This window comes from Oreochromis aureus, linkage group 19, assembly GCF_013358895.1.
Source record: "Oreochromis aureus strain Israel breed Guangdong linkage group 19, ZZ_aureus, whole genome shotgun sequence".
In the NCBI taxonomy this organism is placed as follows: domain Eukaryota; kingdom Metazoa; phylum Chordata; class Actinopteri; order Cichliformes; family Cichlidae; genus Oreochromis; species Oreochromis aureus.
This window is the reverse complement of record NC_052960.1, coordinates 13977959-13999488: the sequence shown is the minus strand read 5'-3', so window position 1 is coordinate 13999488 and position 21530 is coordinate 13977959. Positions and strand designations below refer to the sequence as shown.

Sequence of the window (21530 nt, the reverse complement as noted above, 5' to 3'; positions counted from 1 at the left end):
AGGTCAGTTCTGAATAAAACTCACCTCTCCAGCATAATGTTTGATACCAAACTGATGATCAGCAAGTCTGGGCTTGACATAGTAAGGGTTTGTCTGCAAAAACAGAAGCATGGCATTTAACATAAGCTCAGCATTTAGTGAATTATGCATAGAGGTCATTAGGCAATGTGTAAATAACTCACAGAGTGTCGGCTGTGCAACTTCTCCAGCAGAGTGAAGTCTGTTCCTTTGGGGAATCGGCTCTCTTCATTCACTAGTGCCAACAAGCCCAATTTCTAGGACAGAGAGAGGGAGGAGGGGTAAAGTGGTGTTATTGCATCAGTTTTATGAAATCAGCACTACTTTCTAAGACATCGGCCCCACAAATTATTAGATTTCCAAAAACAGATCTGAAGGAGTAATGGTGAAGTACTGCAGTTTTTATTTCAATTCTCTTCAACTGACTGAGAAAAGATCATGCACTCAAAAACTAACATCTTCATTACATTTATGCTATAAGTTATAGCAAATGTATTTCTTACCTTCTCTATAAGGTCAAGACACTCTGCATTGTCCATCCAATCAATTGCTTCCCACTGAACACCTTCCCTGTGGAGAGTACAACAAAATATTTGTGCAAGGAAAAAGAAAAAGGTGATATTTAAATGTACTCTTCCATTCCCTTTTCCTTAGACACTTTAAAGTCCGCTTCACAATCCGAATGTCTTTAGGTTCCATATTCACGTCCGTACCGGTTGTACTCCAGCTGCTCCAGAGAGAAGATGTGCTTGTTGAAGTACTCCTGAAGCTTCTCGTTGGCATAATTGATGTTAAACTGCTCAAACCGGTTGACCTGCAGGCACAGAGGCAGGGATTCACTTACAGACATGTCATGGTTCTGTGTCATGAAACAAGCTCAACTTTGGATCATCTGGGTCAGTGAATCTAAAAATGGCGATCCTCCATAACGGCAGTCACAAAGCTGGTTATTGTGTGGCTCAGTTAACTCTGGGTTCATGAATCCAGCTATTAGCACGTTTCCAAAGTATTCCAGTTTTGCCAGAAATACAGAGAAAATGGTTATTCAAGTTCTTCTTTTATTTTCAGTGCCCTCATTCTGGCTCTTTGCTGTATCATTATGAACAAGTAATGCATTTGCTAATCTGTTAGTAGTTAACCAAGCAGAAAGGAACCCTATACCCTCATCCTCCGTGGTTTCCTCTGCCTTAAAAACTCCACCATTAGACTGCCATTTAGTCTCATTTAATATGTTTGTGTATAAGGTTTTTTTAGTGTCCACTAATCAGATTGCAGACCCGGTCCTGCTTTGGTCCTATCGAGCTTTCCTGCTTCTGCAGCTTTCCCTAATTTGGCTTCCCTTCTGTCCTCTCCTTGGCTTGGCTCAGATCATCTCAGTGCTCTCCTGCAGTCAGTACTCAACCTGCCAGCTCCATCTTATTTCCCTTCTGCCTCTCTGCCTTTTTATCCCCCTGGTCTAAAGAGACTCAAAAAATACTTTTGTAAATTCTTAAGTTTTGCTAATAAATTATTCTCTGTTACGCCTGGCCTCTAATTTCTGTGTTCTTCATATAGCTCTTTCTTTTATAGAAAAGAAAAACCTTATTAGTAAGCTTTTTCATTTGTCCTTGTCAGAATCCTGTATGAACGATAACTCAGTGTTTCAGTGAAGTGATTAGTCAGTAGTAAGAAACTCATTAATCTTGCTTAGTAACCGGATGAGTAGCAGCTGGCAGCTTAGGAAGCGGAGGAGAAAATTCATGACCTCAAAATCAAAAATATGCCAAACAGAGGGAAGGTCAAAGCCCTCACCTCAAAGTTCTCAAAGCCAAAGATGTCAAGGATGCCGATGGATTTGAAGTTTTCCTTCCCTTTAATCTTCTGATTAATCTTGAGGATGATCCAGGAGAAACACTGGGAATATAACGCCATGGCGACAGAGTCCCGGGAATCAATAGCCTGCAGCAATGAGAGGGAAACCCAAGGGAGGGTTAAAATGAGTAATGGGACTATGTCAGGAAGAGGCAGAAATCAAACATGGAGGGGTAAATTAAAGTGTGTTTATATGCATGTGTGTATAGGGACCTGCTCAATAGTAAGCGGGGAACAGATTTCCTCTCCTCTGAGGATTATGGAGCGCTGAGTCATGACTTCAGACAGCTGGAAGGCATCCAGCCCCAACAGCTCACTGGCATTGGTAACCACTGGAAACATGGACAAAGACGTGTTAAACATCTGCAACGTTTTCTACCTCTACCTTCATTTTTATATCATCTAACTCATTTTCTATGAGCACTTCTCTGACCTTGCTTGGTGGTGATCTGAGCTCCTCCTGCAGTCATGAACTCAATGTTGCCAAGTTGTAAGACTCCCGACAGCAGCTTAAACATGTCTCTGATCTCCTCCTCCGTAAACTCCAAGACCTTCAGCGCCTCCTGTGCAAAGACGAGCACGGGGAAAGAGATTGTGAGCACTTTTTTCAGCTCAGAGCCAAAGGTTCAGTCATAACATTCACATCCCAGAAAAAGGTTTGATAAATGGGGGGGGGGCATCTTTATTTCTCTGAGGCTAACCTGCTCTGCTCTGAAGACAAAAATATGTCAGTGTTTAACAAAAAAGATTAATAGTTTTATGGCTGTGAGGACATCAAACTTTACAATCCAAGGCCATCAATCCTGTCTCCTATCATCCTGTTAGCTTTGGAATATCTCTGCTACTTTTGTAACTGGATAAAAAAAAAAAAACAATAGATACCTGATATTGGAGATTTAGCTCAATATGTTCTTACAGACCTCAGTACATCTACTTGAAGAACTGAAGACAAAATCAATAACTTGACACTGACCATAACACTGTTAAACAGCTCTTTGTCATTTAGACTCTTGTCCTTAAGACATCCTGATTGGCTGAGGTAGTGGTAAGATTCAGCGGGATCCTCCAGGAAGTAGAGGCCTGCAAGAGCAAATATATAATGTAAGCAAACGATATGTATTCAGAGGTAAAAGTTAAAGATTAATAATGTTTGTCCATCAATATTTATTCTTCTCTATTATAACTGAAATCAAACTATTTTTACAATGACTTCTCACATGAAGCCAAAAGTGTAAAATTGATCATTGAAAAATAATAAAAATAATAAAAGATCGCTATCGATATTTACGCTCGCACAGCTCCTTACTTTTTTGCTCTTTACTAGCTCCTGCCAGCAGAGCATAGAAGATGTGGTAGTTTCGCTCTCCGGGGTTTTGTCGTACCACGCGGTTCTACAGAAAAATCAGGGTAGCAAAGTTTCCATCAACATTTTATTGTGATTGACAATGTACGACTGACATGTGACTCCTAATAAATTTGATACGAGGAGGCCGAGACATGCTTACCTTTTCAAGTAAATCTGGCAGGAAGTGAGTCAAAGAAATTCATCATTCATATAATTCACCTTTTAAGAATCACAAACATACATGTCTGCCACACCTTTTTATGCGTGTATGCAAAAAAAAAAGCACCAGTTCAATCATACACAGGTGTAAATTTCATGCAGTTAGATGTGTTGTGCTTTAAAGCAAGGATACAATCTATGACACAGCCTCCTTGGATGTTGCCACTCTCAGAGAAGTGAAGTTGGATGAACTTCCCAAAGCGACTGGAGTTGTTGTTGTAAACAGTCTTAGCATTACCAAAAGCTTCCATGATGGGACTGAAAAGGAGGAAACATTATTTTTACAGTATTTTTTTTACCATAACCAAAAAACTTGATTCAACTTTTTAAGCAGAACATAATATCCATATGAGCTCAACCGCGCTCACTTAGCACTCGCACATTACAGTTGTAATCCTGACACTTGAATTTGAATGATATGAAATTTCAGTTACACAAAACTTTATTCTTTAAGAACTTAACACCCTGTTAGAGTTGTAAATAAAAGGCTTTTAAGTGTCAAGTAAAATGAGCTGGTAAAATACCAAAGAAAAGGCAAAGGCCATAAGCAGGCCTTGAATGGCTGCCATCTTTACCATGTAAGCTGTTAATCTGATATATAAAATGTGTAAAACACACACTCCTAATCCAGTCCTGACAAGTAGTCATTACAGAAAGTCTTCATCATATTTTCTGGCGTTAGTGATTATTCCTCCACCACAGCCTAGCAGGTAGCACAGTCCAAGGAAAAGATGCTAACCCACTGACTTGTTTCTTGGCATTTCCTGAAGCCTGTCATGTTTACTTCACTGATTCGCATACCTGCTCTGTACGATGGCTTGCTCCACCCGCGTGCTTTTCTCTGAGGGAGGAGTTCCGGCTGAGTTCTGGCTCATCACCGACAGAAACTGCAACAGCAGTTTGGTGCTTTCAGTCTTCCCTGCTCCTGATTCCCCACTGTTGTACACACACACACAAACACACACACAGCCCAATTAAATCCTACACACAATGACCTTCACTGACATTCCCGTATCTTGAACCTCTCCGGTTATCTAATTGGTGTTGTGGGTTGATAGACCTCAGAGATATTCAGCCTATCGTAATCAGGCTGAGCACAAGTGAAAGCATGATGGGATGGTGGACAGTAGAACCAGATCAGGCCACTTAATCATGCAAACCAATAACCCTACTTTAATTTGGAAGAGGAAATTGTATTTATTTTCAGAACAAAGGGAGACACAGTCATGATCTATTTGTTCTCTAGCTTGGTCTTGAATATTGCTCTGTCTCCCATTTCCAATCAACCACTGAAATCAATGTCTGGAATGCAAACCACTTCCACTTCCTTAAGCCTTTACCTTGATTTTTCATTAGGTCTAATAGCTGTCAGTGTTTCACTATCTATGCACAGGCTTCAACTACAAATAAGTGTAAGAATAGCAGGATTTTCTGGGAATGGGCATACCCTCTCATGGAATGTATAATGGATATAGACTAGAAATATCTGACGATTTAGGAAACAAAGTCATGTTTTGATAGATTAGTAGAGAAAGATAGATGGATAGATGAGTAAAGAATTCCCTGAATGTCCTCCATCATTACCTGATGAGGATGCACTGGCTGTCGTGGCGTTTCCAGATGCAGCGGTAGCATTCATTGGCTACAGCAAAAATGTGTGGAGGGAGCTCCCCCAGATGGTGCTTGGAGTACAAGTCCACCCTCTCTAGGTCATACAGACCAGGGATCTGCTTGTATGGGTTGACAGCTGCCAGGATGCTGCCGATGTTAGTCTGAAAACAGCGAAGGAGAGACATTTCAGGTTCAGTGTCTGTATCATATTTCCTTTCTTTATATTATTTGATTATTTTTGGTCCACGTTTATCCACTTTCTATATTCATATGACCTTGTTGGCACATTTAGTGGACTACCCACACATAAAATAGTGCTAAAGGACACAGATACACATGAGTGCATGAGCGCACAGTGATACAGAAAGCAGACCCACACATGAGAAATTCTTTTGATCAGCTTAAGGGAAATCCGTATATGGACAATATTTCATCATCTAGATTAGGCAGTCTAGATAATCTAGCTGTCTGGTAATCTTCCAGGTTTTCAGACTTTTGAAAATTTCTGTGCATCAGCATAAAAGTGATCAAAATGTAATTAAACCATCTCAGTGCTAATTTTGGAACTACAGATGGGTACTGTCATCACACCAGGACATGTGAATATGGGATTTTTGTGGACATCATCTAATGATTCAATTTATTCCACACAAACACTCAGAGACAAAATACTGTCACGAGTAATTTCTCTTTTTATTATGAGTCAGCTATGAGAGCTGAGAAAGATTGCAATGCATACTGATCCTACTGATTGGGCATTCATGTGTAAGGATGCCTGGGTTAGTGATCAAAAATAAACTTTTATGTGTTTTATTTCCTATCTGCATTGTAAAACACGCATGTATTCCAACAACAAGGCCATCAAATCAGTTTCAAAGTGATTTTGGATATTTTAAACTGCACTATCGCACCATAAAGTTATTCATATGGTTATTTTTTGCAATGAGAACAATATATTCATATGGTTATTTTTTGCAATGAGAACAATATATGCTGTGAAATGGTGAGCAGGGATATGACGCTTCTACAGTTAGTAGGCTTAAATATCAACATATGAAACAAAGTGTTAGGATGCCTCGGTCGTTGACCCAGGGTTTTTGGGTTTATTATATTATTTATCATTTCTAGTCTTTGGGTTTCTTAGAGTTCCGTCTTATGGTTTATGTCTCTGTGTTCTATAGTTGCTCTGTCTCCCCTGTCGGCTGTATCCCCTTGTTAAGTTCGCGTCTCTGTGTTATGTTTCCTGTTTTACTTTGAAAGTCCGTGTTTCATATTTGTGTATCTGGTTTTGCTTTCCTTGTCTCGTTAGTCCTGATTTGCCCCAGCTGTGTTTCCCTCCTGTTGCCCATTCCCTGATTGCTCCCTCTATGTATTTAAGCCCTGTGTTTCAGTTTGTCATTGTCGTGATCTACCGTTTATTTTGCTGTGTGTTTTGTCTGCTTGCCTGAGTTTATTTTTTGCACTTTGGAAGTTTGTTATTTTGAGTTCAGCATTAAAGCTGTTTTGAGTTCACCCTTTTGCCTCCGTGAGTCTGCACTTTGGGTCCTCTTCCTGTCTGCACACAGCCTACACTTAACACAAAGCAGATAAATTTGTTTCGTAAAGAAGAAAAAATAGAATAAATCCTGCCAATGGCGTGAGACTATTTACATCCTGCACAGCCACTAAACTTCTTATGATCACCTGATTTAATAAAACATGAAAGTTTTAGACAGTTTTAATAAGAAGCCATTTTCAGTCCTCCTAAAGAGCTAAAGCTGACCTGTCCTAACCACTGACAATTTCATTTCATAGCACTCACTTCTCTCTCAATCTTTTTCACTTACAGACGGGGAGGCCTGATAAGTGGATTTGTGTCTCTTTCTAAAAGCCTTACTCGTTTAAGCAAAGGAGAAGGAGGTGTGTGATAATATAAACACACATAATGGCCCTGCACAGACATAGACATAGACACACTTGTTTCGCTGAATGCACTTACATAGATGCTATCCTTCTGGTAGCGTTGGTAAAGGTTGTGCATGATAGCGGCTTCGTGCAGCTCAGCAAGTGCTGACATGTCCTCCACCCCATCGATGCTTGACTGGTGCATAGCGTACACTCGCTCCCTGGTGACCTCGGCCTGCTGCAAGTAAAACACCTGTATACAAGGAGACATAAAGACCATCACCCAGTTTTTCACTTCATACTTTGGCATTAAATAATACATTCATATTCACAAATGTTATGAAAAAGCAATCTAACAGCAATGCAAAGCAGCATATGTGCTGATTGTGCAACACTGACAGTCAATGGGAGACAACAAATATGGATAAATCGAGACTCGTGAGACCAGGTAACGTTTTTCCAATCTTCTGTTGTCCAGTTGTGGTGAACCTGTGTGAATTTCAGCCTCAGTTTCCCATTCTTAGTTGACAGGAGTGGCAACCAGTGTGGTCTTCTGCTGCTGAAGCCTCTATGTTTCACGGTTTGACATGTTATGAGTCCAGAGCTGCTTTTCTGCTTAGGTTATTGTGCTATTCAGCTGTTATTAAGGGAATTCCTTTTAGTATATTTTTTGTTGCTATTGCTGTTTTTGTAAGTTTCTTAAGTCTAAAGGTTTCTAGGCCAGCTTAATTATATTTTACCTTTTTTTGTTATTGTTGTTTTTGAGCTAAGATAACCTGTCACTGGTGTAAAATAGGTTCATATTCACTGTAATGAAATTAGAGTAAATCGAGTCCCCAAAACTAGAAATATTCCTTTAGAGGCTCTTGTTTGTAATTTAAAAGGAAATATTCTAATAAATAACACAGACCAAAACTGACTAACTGGCTAATCAATGTTTCTGACACAAACAAATACATGAATACAGATTGTTACAGAGATGTATTACATTTATAAGCTGGAAGTGATGCCTTTACAGGATAATAAAGACATATAGAGGTATAGAGAAACCAAATGTGCTAAAAAAAAAAAAAAGACTCCAGCATTCCAATGTCTTTCCATTTTTAGCATTAACAGGCTAATTGTGATGCAACATGATGAAAATCCACATGGTGAGAATACAGAGCCTCATGGCTCCCCTCAGACCCCCCATCTCATCTATGTCATCCATCGCCATGGCAACTAGAGAATTAAGGGACAAAACGGGTGGAGAAGCCGGCTGTGGGAGGGGAGGAGAAAGAACCGAGAGAGGAACACCGTGAGGACAGAAGCAGAGAAGATGAGAGAGGGCAATGGATCTGATCTGGAAGGACATGACAAGTGAATGCAGCTCAGTGTGTATTCAGGTCAGGCACATGGATGCTGCTGCCACAATCCCCGTCCGTCTTCCTCGCACACGGTGCACAGACGCACACAGGCTGTCATTCTACTTCAGCGTAAAGGTCGCTCATTCACTCCAGCGAAATCAGCCCGGCCAAGAATAGAAACCACGGCCTTTACGATATTGGGTCGTTAATATGTCATCTCAGTCTCACAGCCAGCCTCCACCCTGAGTGAGCTTGCTGCTGTAACAGATGTGGTGGAAGTCTGCTGAAAGCGGCAGAAGGGTGAGCTGTAGGCGTTCCGACATCCTGTTCTTAAATAAATCTATTTCACTCCAGTGACGCTGCCTTGCACTGCACAGAGCTGTTGCGTGCCGACGACTCTCTCGGGGCAAAAGAAATCATCCCATGCCAACTGTTTGTTGCATGTGGCTGACAAAAGAAACCTGTGTGCAATATGCTGCAGTGTTTCCACTTTTCTCTCTCTGAAATGCCAAAACATCAGTTAAAGTATAGCAATGCTAATGAAGTCGGTAACATTTCTGCACTCACTGAGCTGTAAATGAAATGACCCAATTATACCTCACCCTCCATTATAGAAGGCATGACTCATGTATGATGACACGAGCAGCTAACAGCTCTGCATCTTTACTGTGACCCCATCCATTTAAAAGGCCCTGTGTTCTAAATTGGATCTATTTTATGTTATGTGCTGTAGCATGCTGTATGCATGGAAAAGACTGCCTGAGTGTTGACCCTCTTGCTGCATGAAGCTGATAAAGAGGATTGTGGCCAGATAACGTAGTGTAACTTACTAATATTTTATAATTTAAGAACTCAAAGTAATTTACTTTCTTGCTGAGAGTTACACGAGAAGATGGAAAACATCTATGATATATTTATCTGAATGTCTGAGTTATTAAGCAGATACTAAAGACCATCTCTGCAGTTTCCCTTTTAGTCTTCAGTTCACTGCTTTGATTTTGGGACCCACTGCTCTAACTTCTTCCCTATTCACGCTTTGCACTGCTGAAAAATCTCTAAAGCCTCACTTTATGCTACCTGCTCACGAACAAACAGACCAACACAGGTAGCAACCAGCTGCTAATCATAGTGGAGCATTTAGGAGCTAAAAAGCCAGACATTTAAAAGCTCATCGGAGACCAGGGATGAATACTGAACTTAAATCCACCCTGTGAATGAATGATGATGTTGATCCATATCTGATCCGTATCTGTTTTCTCTTGGTTTAATTAATGCTACTTCCTGCTATTTTCAACCTTTGAAGCTGATCTATGTGTGTGTGTGTGTATTAGTGTGTGTGGTTATGCTGTTATCACTGCCTGATGTGTGAGTTAGACACACGCTTGTCTACGAAATGAGATGGACCATCGTGCTTGTTTGTCATGATGTGGACAGCTGTGCACATTTACAAGTCTTTCCATATTCCAGATATAACAGGCGGACCTTTTTTAAAAAAAATAGAAAGATGAAAATACTCTTGAAAGATTTCCAGATCCATGAGTGCATAAAGCTTTTTCTTCCCACCTTTTTCCTTTACTTTCTCATCCTATTAAATCATGATCTCCCACTGTTGTTGTTTTTTCTGGAGTTCTCCATGTCTTCATGTCTTAAACATCACTTCTGTCTCTCTCATCTCTCTTTCTCTTTGTAAGTCACCCGTCTTTTATCCCTCCCCCATCATTTCTCATGTCTCTGTTCCTCCGATCTCGCCTCTCTTATCGTTCCACTCTTCATTAATTTACCTCCTTCTCTTCTATCTGCCCCACACTGCAGTTTTCCTTTCCTTTTTCCTCTGCTCAATACTGTTTTCCTTCAGCTTGTTTTTTGTACTGCAAGTCTTTCCAGTATATCTGTGTTTGTGTATCCCTCACAGATAATCACTTAAAGCCTAAATGGCTCAATCTGAGACCCCTGTCTGTAAATGAAGGCACACCGAGAGCCTTTTCAATCAGAAAGTCAAGCACGCCTGTGCAATCCAGAGTAAATTATAGTGGAAGGGAAGATAAGACTTCACACACACACACACCACTAAGAAAAAAAACACACCAAGTCAACAGAGAAGAAACACAAATGAATGCCTGCATGTTGTATTTACATAGCTACATTTACATTTATCTTCATAACTCTGACCAACAGGAATATCCAGCAGTAGTCTTGAAATGTATTAAAATAATCTTTGATTTTGCTCTTCTGGATTTGTAATATTTCTATAAATTCTAACAATTTCCTCATACACGTCTAACCTTCCTGTATAACAGGTTAGCGGGATAGCACTAAAAAATATAGACATGCATTAAAACCTTTGACATCACTGCTGCACTTTTATTTATTTTTCAGCAGCTGCTGTGACATTATTTTAACATTTCACGGTGTGTCATTAAGATAGCTGACCTATTCTCTACACTGGCTGAGTTCTATCTGTAAATGTGCAGAATTTTACTGTAGTATAAACATCAAACTGAAGTGAAGGAGTTTACTGATTGCACTGTTTACCCTAAGGACACTTACATCCATATAATATTGGAAAAAGAAGCTCTACAATAGGAAAATCAGTGAGTTAAACTCGTGCACCTAATCTCCTTTTAGGATTGTTAGGAGGCCTGGGTCGTTGACCCAGGGTTTTTGAGTTTGTTATATTATTTATAATTTCTAGTCTTTGGTTTCTTTGAGTTCTGTCTTATGGTTTGTCTCTGTCGTCTCTAGTTGCTCTGTCTCCTGTCAGCTGTATCCCCTTGTCTAGTTCAAGCGTCTCTGTGTATCCTTAGTTGCTATATCCCGTGTCCAGTCAGTCTGTGTCTGTAAGTTCAGTCTGTGTTGTGTTTCCTGTTTTACTTTGAAGGTCTCTGTCTTTTCTCAGTGTGTTCAGTTTACGCTTCTTTGTCTCGTTAGTCCTGATTTGCCCCAGCTGTGTTTCCCTCCTGTTGCCCATTCCCTGATTACTCCCTCTGCGTATTTAAGCCCTGTGTTTTCCTGTGCTCTCTGTCGCATTCTACCGTTTACTATGCTGTGTGTTTCTGTCTGCTTGCCTGAGTTTATTTTGCACTTTGGAAGTTTGTTACTTTGAGTTCAGCATTAAAGCTGTTTTTGAGTTCACCTTTTTGCCTCTGAGAGTCTGCACTTTGGGTCCTCCTTACCACCACTCCTGCCTGCACACAGCCTTAACCTAACAGAAGATCGCGACCAGAACATGGACCCAGCAGCACTCGCCCCGTCTGATGAGCTCAGGGAGGATATAATTTATTCAGTGGAAAATTTATGTGACCTGTGGCTGAATCATCCAGGGGAGGAATTTCAGCGTGCTGTAGCGAACCGGCTACAGCGACTGGTTTCTGGTCTCCCCTGGCTTTTGGACTCACTTCACCCACTCATACAGGAGTTTTTCCTTAATGAGCTTCATCTGCATGCCCCTGTTGCTACTGCTCACCTACCCAACTCGGAGAAAGATGTGCTGCCCAGCCTGCCGGACTTGGAGTTGCCCGGCCCATTGGAGCCATCACCGAGGAGGAAGCGGCGGCCGCGCCACCGGCGTGTCACCCCACATCCGGACTTCGGGATGTCAAAACAGCTGGCTGTGGTGAGTGAAAAGGACACTTTTTCTGTTTCTTCAGGCCATGGGACTATTTATTCTGGGGGTATATTTTTTGCATCAGCTGCCCAGCCTTTGATCATCTCCGCTGGAGGGTCCGAGGGGCCCGTCCAGCCTTCTGTTCCCGCTGGGGGTTCTGGAGAGCCGCGCCAGCCTTTGTTTGCCTCCGCTGGAGGGTCCGAGGGGCCCGTCCAGCCTTCTGTTCCCGCTGGAGGGTCCGAGGGGCCCGCCCAGCCTTCTGTTCCCGCTGGAGGGTCCGAGAGGGGCCCAGCCTTCTGTTCCCGCTGGAGGGTCCGAGGCCAGCCTTCTGTTCCCGCTGGAGGGTCCGAGGGGCCCGTCCAGCCTTCTGTTCCCGCTGGAGGGTCCGAGGGGCCCGTCCAGCCTTCTGTTCCCGCTGGAGGGTCCGAGGGGCCCGTCCAGCCACAGCAACCTGCCTCTGCTGGAGGGTCCGAGGGGCCCGTCCAGCCACAGCAACCTGCCTCCGCTGGAGGGTCCGAGGGGCCCGTCCAGTCTTCTGCCTCCGCTGGAGGGTCCGAGGGGCCCGTCCAGCCTTCTGTTCCCGCTGGAGGGTCCGAGCGGCCCGTCCAGCCTTCTGCCTCCGCTGGAGGGTCCGAGCGGCCCGTCCAGCCTTCATCTCCACCACCTACATCGCCGCCTGCAGCGCCCACATCGTCGCTTGCAGCATCCCCGCCTGCGGCAGCTTCATCCACGCCGCCAGCAGCAGCAGCAGCAGCTTTAGCTCCGCCGTCGCCGGGTCCAGCTTCAGTGTCGCCTGCAGCGCCACCATCTCCGGCTCCCACACCGTTGCCTGCAGCGCCACCTTCGCCCCGTCCGGCCTCCGAGTCTTCGCCTTCGCCGGCTTTGCCTTCGCCCCGTCCGGCCTCCGAGGCTTCAGCGTCGCCTGGTCCAGCTCCAGCTTCATCAGCGTCGCCTGCAGCGCCAACATCTCCGGCTCCCGCGCCTGCGCCTCGACAGTGCCGGCCTCCTTCCAGGCCTCTGATTGCACGTCCCCGCCCTGCCCGCCCTGCACGCCCTGTCCGGCCGCTTTCCAGGCCAATGACTAGACGTCCTCGCCGTCGTGGACGGCCTCCTGACCTGCTCCGTCGCCGCCGGTGCCTCCCGCCCGGCCGGCCTCCTGTACTTTTTTTCTGGACTCTTGGGCTGTCGTCCTCCGGGCCGGCCCCCTGAACTTTGTGTGACTTGTTTTTCCTGGCCGCCTGTGTGTTTTGTTATGTTGCTTTCTGGGCTCCGTTGTTTGCGCTTTTTTTTTTTTTTTTTTTTTTTTTTTTTTTTTTTTTTTTTGTTTCTGGCTCCTTGTTTGGTTTGTTTCGAGCCCTCCGTCCTGTTTCCCCCACCGCCCACCCTGGTTGGGTGGTTTTTCGTTTTTGGTGATTCTGGTTTGGGCTGTCTGGAAGCCAGCCCTTAATGGGGGGTACTGTTAGGAGGCCTGGGTCGTTGACCCAGGGTTTTTGAGTTTGTTATATTATTTATAATTTCTAGTCTTTGGTTTCTTTGAGTTCTGTCTTATGGTTTGTCTCTGTCGTCTCTAGTTGCTCTGTCTCCCCTGTCAGCTGTATCCCCTTGTCTAGTTCGCGTCTCTGTGTATCCTTAGTTGCTATATCCCCGTGTCCAGTCAGTCTGTCTGTAAGTTCAGTCTGTGTTGTGTTTCCTGTTTTACTTTGAAGGTCTCTGTCTTTCCTCAGTGTGTTCAGTTTACGCTTCTTTGTCTCGTTAGTCCTGATTTGCCCCAGCTGTGTTTCCCTCCTGTTGCCCATTCCCTGATTACTCCCTCTGCGTATTTAAGCCCTGTGTTTTCCTGTGCTCTCTGTCGCGTTCTACCGTTTACTATGCTGTGTGTTTCTGTCTGCTTGCCTGAGTTTATTTTGCACTTTGGAAGTTTGTTACTTTGAGTTCAGCATTAAAGCTGTTTTTGAGTTCACCTTTTTGCCTCCGAGAGTCTGCACTTTGGGTCCTCCTTACCACCACTCCTGCCTGCACACAGCCTTAACCTAACAAGGATTTTGTAAAAATTTGAGTATACTCCCTTCAGCAAACTGCAACTTGTATATAAACGGTAGCCTATTTTTTTTAATATTTGTTCAGACTGGTTGTTTTATATCTATTTAATTTGTATGGAGCTGAAAGACTAAACTGTCTACAGGGTTGAAAGAATATTCAAACATAAGCCACAATCACTGTGCTGTGGTTTGTTACAACAAGCTAACAGAAGACATAAAGATTGTGATGGTAAAGCATAACTATATCCTCATTAACCCTGTACATTAATAATTAGAGTAATGCATTCCAGTTTTCAAATAATAATAACCAAACAAATAAACTCCTGGGATACTTTTCTGCAACATATAACTGGTTATGAAGCCAAAAAACGGCAGATAAAGCAGATATTCACAAGTAATTCAGGGAGATGAGATGCTTCAAATTTGGAAAGTATGTCAGTAACTGAAGTAACCTGCAGCTGATGTGAGAGAGGGGGAAAAGTATTTTGCAGATGTCTGTTTTCTTTCATTGCCCTCTGGTAGGTTTTAACAGACATTCTCTGCATGGAGCCTATCTGCACATTAACTCACAAAGAAAAAAGGCACGAACACACTCAAACTGTGCTGTGATGCAGATGTACGCACGATAAATTTGACTACCCAGAGAATCTAAAATGGGATAGTTCATATTCAATAATTCATCATCCAGAACAGGAGCAGAAGAAGAGCGAGAGGAAAACACAGAGATAGGCTGAAGTAGAGGATGGTTAAGTAACTCTTATCTGTCTTCACTAAAACAGGAAGAATGGGAGATGATACTTGGTGAGGAGGTGGTCAAAAAATCCCACCACAAAATTTGAAAAAAATTGTTTTAGTCCATCTCTGAGTACTCTCTGACTTCACAACACCTAACATTCAAGCCTACACTCTGCTGAAGATGCCAGACTTAAAATTGTGATTCACAAAGATGGTTATCTGATAAGACTACTTTCCTAAAGTGGCTGAGTAGTATTGTTTTAAGAAAACTTGCACCAAATTCATTGCAAAGAAAGCCTGTCTCAGACTGAAAATATATTTATTTTATGTTAATGGAAAGTTAAATGACAAAACAGGTTAGTATTCACTTTTTCAGACCACTTCTTCCCTTTTATCATTTTCTTTGCCATGTAAAGACATTCTTAAGCTCACACACATATACATGCAGTGCTTAGAGTCTTTCTGTAAAGCTCTCTGATGTCTGAAGCTGCTTTGCATGATTGAGGAGGAGAGCCGGAGGAGACGAGCCTCTTCATCTGACTTCACATATTAGCTGCAACCACAGCGAGGAGATAAAGATGGAGAGACAGAGAGGAAGAGAGCTGTGAGCACAGTGACCTACATATTCTGTAGACCTCTATTCACCAGTGCAGATTTAGTATCACATACAGCACCTGCAGGTCTCCTCACTGACCTTGGATCTGAACTGTCAGATCTAAATGAGTGCAGTTGCGATGAGGAGGTCTTTAGTGTGATCTGATCACTGAAATCAAAGTACACTGTGGGCAACGGCAGCCAGCAGTGCTTAGCAGGTCTCGTTTGCTAAAAACTATCAAGCCTACAGAAAATGAAGAAGGATTTTTAAAACATTTATCAGCATTCCTGACTACAGACAACATTGATTTGCTCGGGTATGAGTCAAGACAGTATTGGGTGTAATGCATTACTTTATAATGACTGGTTTTGCTTTCACATTACTGTAAACATGTTACATTTTTAAGGAACATGTTAATGGACTTAATTCAGTAACTGCATTACGTTGTTACTTGCTTTACAAAGGTTCTTCAGTTATCTGTACAGCAGGTGGATAACAAGCTTTTTTCTTTCTGTGCTACAGTTAGCTGATTTCAGTTCATGTGGGGGAAAAGGAAAATGGTGTAGCAGACTACAACTTTTCAGGAGTGGACATATTTGACATTACTTTTAGCAAACTATATCAGAAGCAGAAACATTATGCTGCTAGCAGAACTTCAGTTCTTTGCAAGCCCCTGCAAAGACAGCATGCTAACACAAAACTAACCAAGAACACAGAGTGATGATGAAGCTGAGTGAATGCCGACCACGGCCCAACAGCCAGAAGTTCAACAGGTAACAAAAGCAGAGATGATCAGTCAGGCTTGGAGCCTTCGTTTCTTCTTGTTCGTTCTGCTAAAGTAGAATCGCAGTGGAAGTCTCAGTGTGCTGGTTTTCATCGTTGTTTTGTGATGTCAGCTTTGTGTTCATACGTAACAAACTACAAGAAAGATCACATAAGTGGGATTTGTAACAATGTGTTGGTGTATAGGACTGTAGGTTAAGGTTTAACGTTAAATATTTTTCAGGTCATTTTATGGAGCAACGAGAAAATAAGGTAAGGGGTAATGTAACAAACTTTCTCCTGCAAGTAATTAAATAATGTACTGCATTACTTTTTAAGGAAAAATAGGATTTGAGTTTGAAGAGGAAACACTAAAAATGTGTGAAGCATGTGATTGTAATTTGTGAACCACATTTAGAAACTAGGGATTCTGAGCAGTGACGCTAACATTAGCATCACTATGCTAACATGCCTTCAATAATAATTTGCCATGATCGCCAGCTGAACAGTTTTGCAACTGGCATCAAACATAAGACAGAGCCAACACCCATGGAGACGATTATTGTACTAGGTGACTATTATAAAATCCAAGTAAACTTGAGTCACTGATGAATAAATTTGCCCTGTCTTAAAACAACACTTTATTCCACAGAGCCAGAATTAGCACTGAACATGTTCCAATCAACTGGACTGAGTAAAAATCCTCCTTTAAAGTTTGGCACTCACACTACCCTATAGGGGGTCTCTGCCCTGCACTAATAAAGAAGACTGCAGTGCCTGGAAAGGTGTGAATAGACGAAATGCAAGTGAGTAAGACAGATACTTTAGCACAATGTGTGTGCGTTCATCCGTATTTTTGTGTGAAATTATGTTAATCTCATTATGTTATACAGAGCAAGTGTGTAACTATGGGGATCCTCAGAGGGTTAGAAATGTGAAACTGAGTAGAGGAAGTGGGTCAGGAGATCACACAACAACACTGGCTTTCTTCCGTGGCGAATCGGCCCAAACATTTCTGAACTTTTAATTAGGCACATTTGACCGAGTATGAGTGAGGAGTTGTAGTGCGTAGTAGTGCATGTGTGTGTTTCTAAGTATACAATTGTTGTGTGTGTGGACAAGGAGTGCTGCATCCCTGCAGCATGTTCTGTGCTCGCGTGAGCTCTCGCTGCAGCTTTCACGCTAGCTACTGAAATCCAGGTCACACAGCACACACAGTCCATAAATCATCGCAAACGTAACCTGAGTGTGCGTGCGTGTGTGTGTGCTATATAAGTGTATGGTAAAGGTGCCCAGTGGAGGCAGAAAATGTAACATCCCCACTAAAGAATATGTAGGTAGGAGCCCTTTAATCATATCAAACACAAACTAACGGGATATTCGGAATGCCAATGGGAGCTCTTTGAAATCAATTGCAACTAGTTAAAACACTCTAATACTGATAATACTATCTATTTGCTGTATGTTTTATCTACCCATTTTTTTAATTACCCAGTTTCCCCAAAGGTTCATTAATTTTTTGTCTTATGTGGCCTAACGTTATCATGTTCTCTACCAAGAAAGCTATTCAGACTTAAAGGAAAAGGTGGATGTTTTTTATCAGTCCATTTGGATTGGCTTAGCTCTAACCCTCAGTTATGGTCATGAGTTTGTCATGAGGTGAGAGATGGGATGATACTGCAAATTCAAGAAAGTCAAATGAGTTTTCAGGAATAGTTCTCCAGTCTTCTTGAAGGACTATTCAAAGCTCTTTTGATGTTGGCTAAATGTTAAATGGACTGATTCTTATACTCCCGGTGTACTCAACACATTCACCCAATCACACCTGTTCACACCAGCACTGTCTTCTAAGTTTCTTAGTGCTTCCTAACAATTCCTAATTCATACACATTCATACTCCAATGAACGCATCGGAGAGTAATTTGGGGTTAGTATCTTACCCAAGGATACTTGGCATGCAGACTGGAGAAGCCAGGGATCGAACCACCAACCTTCTGATCAGTAGATGACCTGCTCTACTGAGCTACAGCCATCCCGGCTTTTATTCTGTTCTCTTTCAATATGATCCTAGACTCCTTCAATAATTTTGAGGCGAAGGTTCAGGGGAGGCCAAACCATGACTAATATTGCTTCAAGATATGAGCTATGCAAAGTTTTTTTGGCCCTTTTGGAACCACATTGTTGGAGTTAAAACACTATTTTATGTGTTTTAAACTGTGTTGTCTTTGGTCTACATAGATTCAACTAAAGAAATGAGAACAGATTTGTTTTGTGACAGGCTGCTAATAACAAAGTGCTCAAAGTTACTGTTTAAAACTGGAGAACTATTGCTCGAGACCGCTTTACAAATTTACAACAGTCTGGCTCTTTGGAAGCATTAACTAGAGAATCATCAAAATTTGAAACTGGAATAAACAGTTATTTGGACCAATAATAGTGCTTTACCAATCCACATTCACTCACATAAACATTGATACAGCACCTTAAATGTTTCACATTAAAGCTGTCGCCAATTTAGAATCACCAGTTAACCTGACCTGCATGTCTTTAGACTGCGGGAGGAAGCTCACACAGCCACAGGAAGAATGTGTAAACTCTTCGAGCTGTGATGAAAGTGCTATCCCCTGCTGCCGGTGTTTCTAATCACCACAGTTACATGAGGAGTCGGTTTATTGAGATGAACAGCTAAAGGCGCTGTTCCATTAAATCACTGCAGAAAAATAACACACAACAAGATGATGTAATTAAAGACTGCAAAAGTGTGAACAAATAATAATAACCCTCTAGGTTGTTTCATGTATTCCTCTGCAAAAGTGAGAAAGGTTGTGGTTTTCTCAAATCAATATAATACCAATACGTGGAGAGAAGGCTTCAGTGAATGCTCGCATTAAACACTTCATGTCGACTTACATCAGAGTTATTTGAGCCCTTTGAGTTTATTGCATTATGAGATTTTTATAACTCTATTATGTCTTCAGCTTAGTGTACGGCTGTAGTTTGTTTTCATGGGGTTTCTAGCTTTCATAACAGTTGAAAAGACCTATTGTTGCTATGGTTTTTACACCAAAGACCATTGAGAAGTATCACTGACCATATACAGGAACATAAGTAGTGGGCCACATGCTTTAATCTTTATATTCAGAGATCCTCCATGATCAACTCTAAGCTGTGTTATTGAAAAATGGAAGCATTAAGGAACCACAGGCAGACCACATAAAGTTTACAGGTCACTGAGGTGCGCAGTGCATAAAGTCCATCAACTGTCTGTTGACTTCCAAACATCCTCTGGCATTAATATCAGCACAAAAACTGTGCTCCACGAGCTTCATGTCATCAGTTTCCATGGCTTAGCTGCTCCTGTAGGTGTAATGTGTAGGTGGTCCAATATTTTTATAAGATAAGATAAGATAAGATAATTCTTTATTGTCATTGCACAGTCATACATAGTACAGTAGTACAATGAAATTGGAAAAACTGTCCTACGTCGGCACTACATATAACACAACACGACACGATATGACACATCACAACGCAACACAAACAACACAACACAGTATATTAACTTAGAAATAAAAAAGAAGAATAAGTGTTATGTGTATTGCACACTGTTATTATTGCACATTAATTATTATTGCACCTTGTTATAAATATAAATATTATTATTGTTATTGTTTTAAACATTGTTACCTCCCCCTAAAAAAAAGTCCAGGCAGGTAGCCAATCAGGTCAGCTATTTGCATTGATTAGGGCTATTGCCCTGTTGTAAAAGCTGTCCTTGAGTCTGTTTGTTCGGGACCTCAGCAGCCTGAACCTCCTGCCAGACGGCAGCAGCTTAAACACCCGATGTCCTGGGTGTGTACAGTCTCGTAGGATGCTGCGTGCCCTCTTGAGACAGCGAGTGCTGTACAGGTCCTTCAGGGAGGGAAGAGGATGTCCAATGATATTTTGGGCCATATTGATGACCCTCTGGAGTGCCTTTCTGTGTGCTGTGGTGCAGCTGGAGAACCATACACCGATGCAATATGTCAGCACACTTTCAATGGAGCAGCGGTAGAAGACGGTCAGCAGCTCCTTCTTCAGGTCCATTTTCTGAGGATTCTCAGAAAGTGGAGACGCTGTTGGGCCTTCTTTAAGACCGCAGAGGTGTTAGAGCTCCATTGGAGGTCTGTGTCTATGTGCACACCCAGAAACTTGAAACTGGAGACCCTTTCCACGCACTCCCGTTGATGCTGACAGGCTGCAGCTCGGACTTCCTCCTTCTGAAGTCAACTACCAGTTCTTTTGTCTTGGTGGTATTGAGGTCCAGGTTGTTATCTACACACCAATCTGACAGCCTCTGAACTTCAGCTCTGTACGCCGTCTCATCTCCCCAGAGATGAGCCCCACCACGGTGGTATCATCTGCAAACTTGATGACTGCGTTGTCTGGGTGGGTACTAACACAGTCATGTGTGTACAGAGTGTACAGTAGGGGACTCAGTACACAGCCTTGTGGAGAGCCGGTGTTGAGGCTGAGGGCTGAGGAAAGATGAGGCCCCACTCTAACTCTCTGTACACGGTCTGACAGGAAGTCTCTGATCCAGCGGCAGGTGGTAGAAGGAAGTCCGATTTCCAGCAGTTTAACTATTAGTCTGTCCGGGAGTATCATATTGAAAGCAGAGCTAAAGTCAACAAAGAGCAGCCTGGCGTAACGGCCCTGCACTTCCAGGTGAGAGATGGTGGTGTGGAGCGTTGTAGCAATGGCATCTTCAGTTGATCTGTTAGCTCTGTATGCGAACTGGAGTGGGTCGAGGTTGGGTGGCAGGCAGGACATGATGTGACGTCGGACCAGTTTCTCAAAGCACTTCATTATAACAGGTGTTAGAGCAACTGGTCGGTAGTCGTTGAGGCTGCTAATGTTAGTACGCTTTGGCAGTGGGACAATTGTGGCTGACTTTAGGCACGGTGGGATGCAGGACTGGGACAGTGAAGTGTTGAAGATCTTAGTGAAGACCCCAGCCAGCTGGTCTGCACACTCTTTTAGGACCTTTGCGGTTACCCCATCTGGTCCGGCGGCCTTCCTGGGGTTCACTGCCCTCAGTGTGCGGTATGCATACAGTGTAGAGATAAACCCTAACTCACCTGTAGGCTTCTTTATACTGTAGGCTCACATTTGGAGGGGGGGTTGTGTTCCATGCCACTAACTAAACTAACAAGTGTTTCACTGTTAAAGGGTAACTTGATGGCAAGTATAAAATAGCAAAATAAAAATTATAAACCTGCCAAATGGTGTAATTTTCTTTACCTTCAAAACAAACAAAGTTAGGATTCACTGTGCTCTGCAAACATTTATTTCTGAGCAGGGGAACACGGTGCAGAGCAGTGGGACTGAATGAATGGGGACCGTGGGACTGTTTTCATGGGTCAGATCCTGTTGTTGTGGGGTATAACCCCACCATCCTGCTGATTCTCCATCAAATATTCACCACCTCCTGCAGAGCCAACATTTAAACACCATCATCTAGCAGAGAGGGAGGGCAGAG

General features: G+C 42.6%; 1 protein-coding gene across 1 annotated transcript in view; it reads right to left on the bottom strand.

Moving 5' to 3' along the window:
• Positions 1–21530, bottom strand: part of myo10l1 (myosin X, like 1) — a 49988-nt gene that overhangs the window by 15698 nt on the left and 12760 nt on the right. Inside the window, exons 3-16 of the mRNA XM_039602942.1 lie at positions 7023–7181; positions 5018–5205; positions 4235–4369; positions 3567–3691; positions 3375–3388; positions 3176–3260; positions 2843–2949; positions 2303–2432; positions 2083–2201; positions 1810–1956; positions 732–832; positions 522–588; positions 183–275; positions 25–93 (exon numbers count right to left, since the gene is read on the bottom strand). Of these exons, the coding sequence (XP_039458876.1) occupies positions 25–93; positions 183–275; positions 522–588; positions 732–832; positions 1810–1956; positions 2083–2201; positions 2303–2432; positions 2843–2949; positions 3176–3260; positions 3375–3388; positions 3567–3691; positions 4235–4369; positions 5018–5205; positions 7023–7181 (1539 nt within the window). The remainder of the gene's footprint in view (positions 1–24; positions 94–182; positions 276–521; positions 589–731; positions 833–1809; positions 1957–2082; positions 2202–2302; positions 2433–2842; positions 2950–3175; positions 3261–3374; positions 3389–3566; positions 3692–4234; positions 4370–5017; positions 5206–7022; positions 7182–21530) is intronic.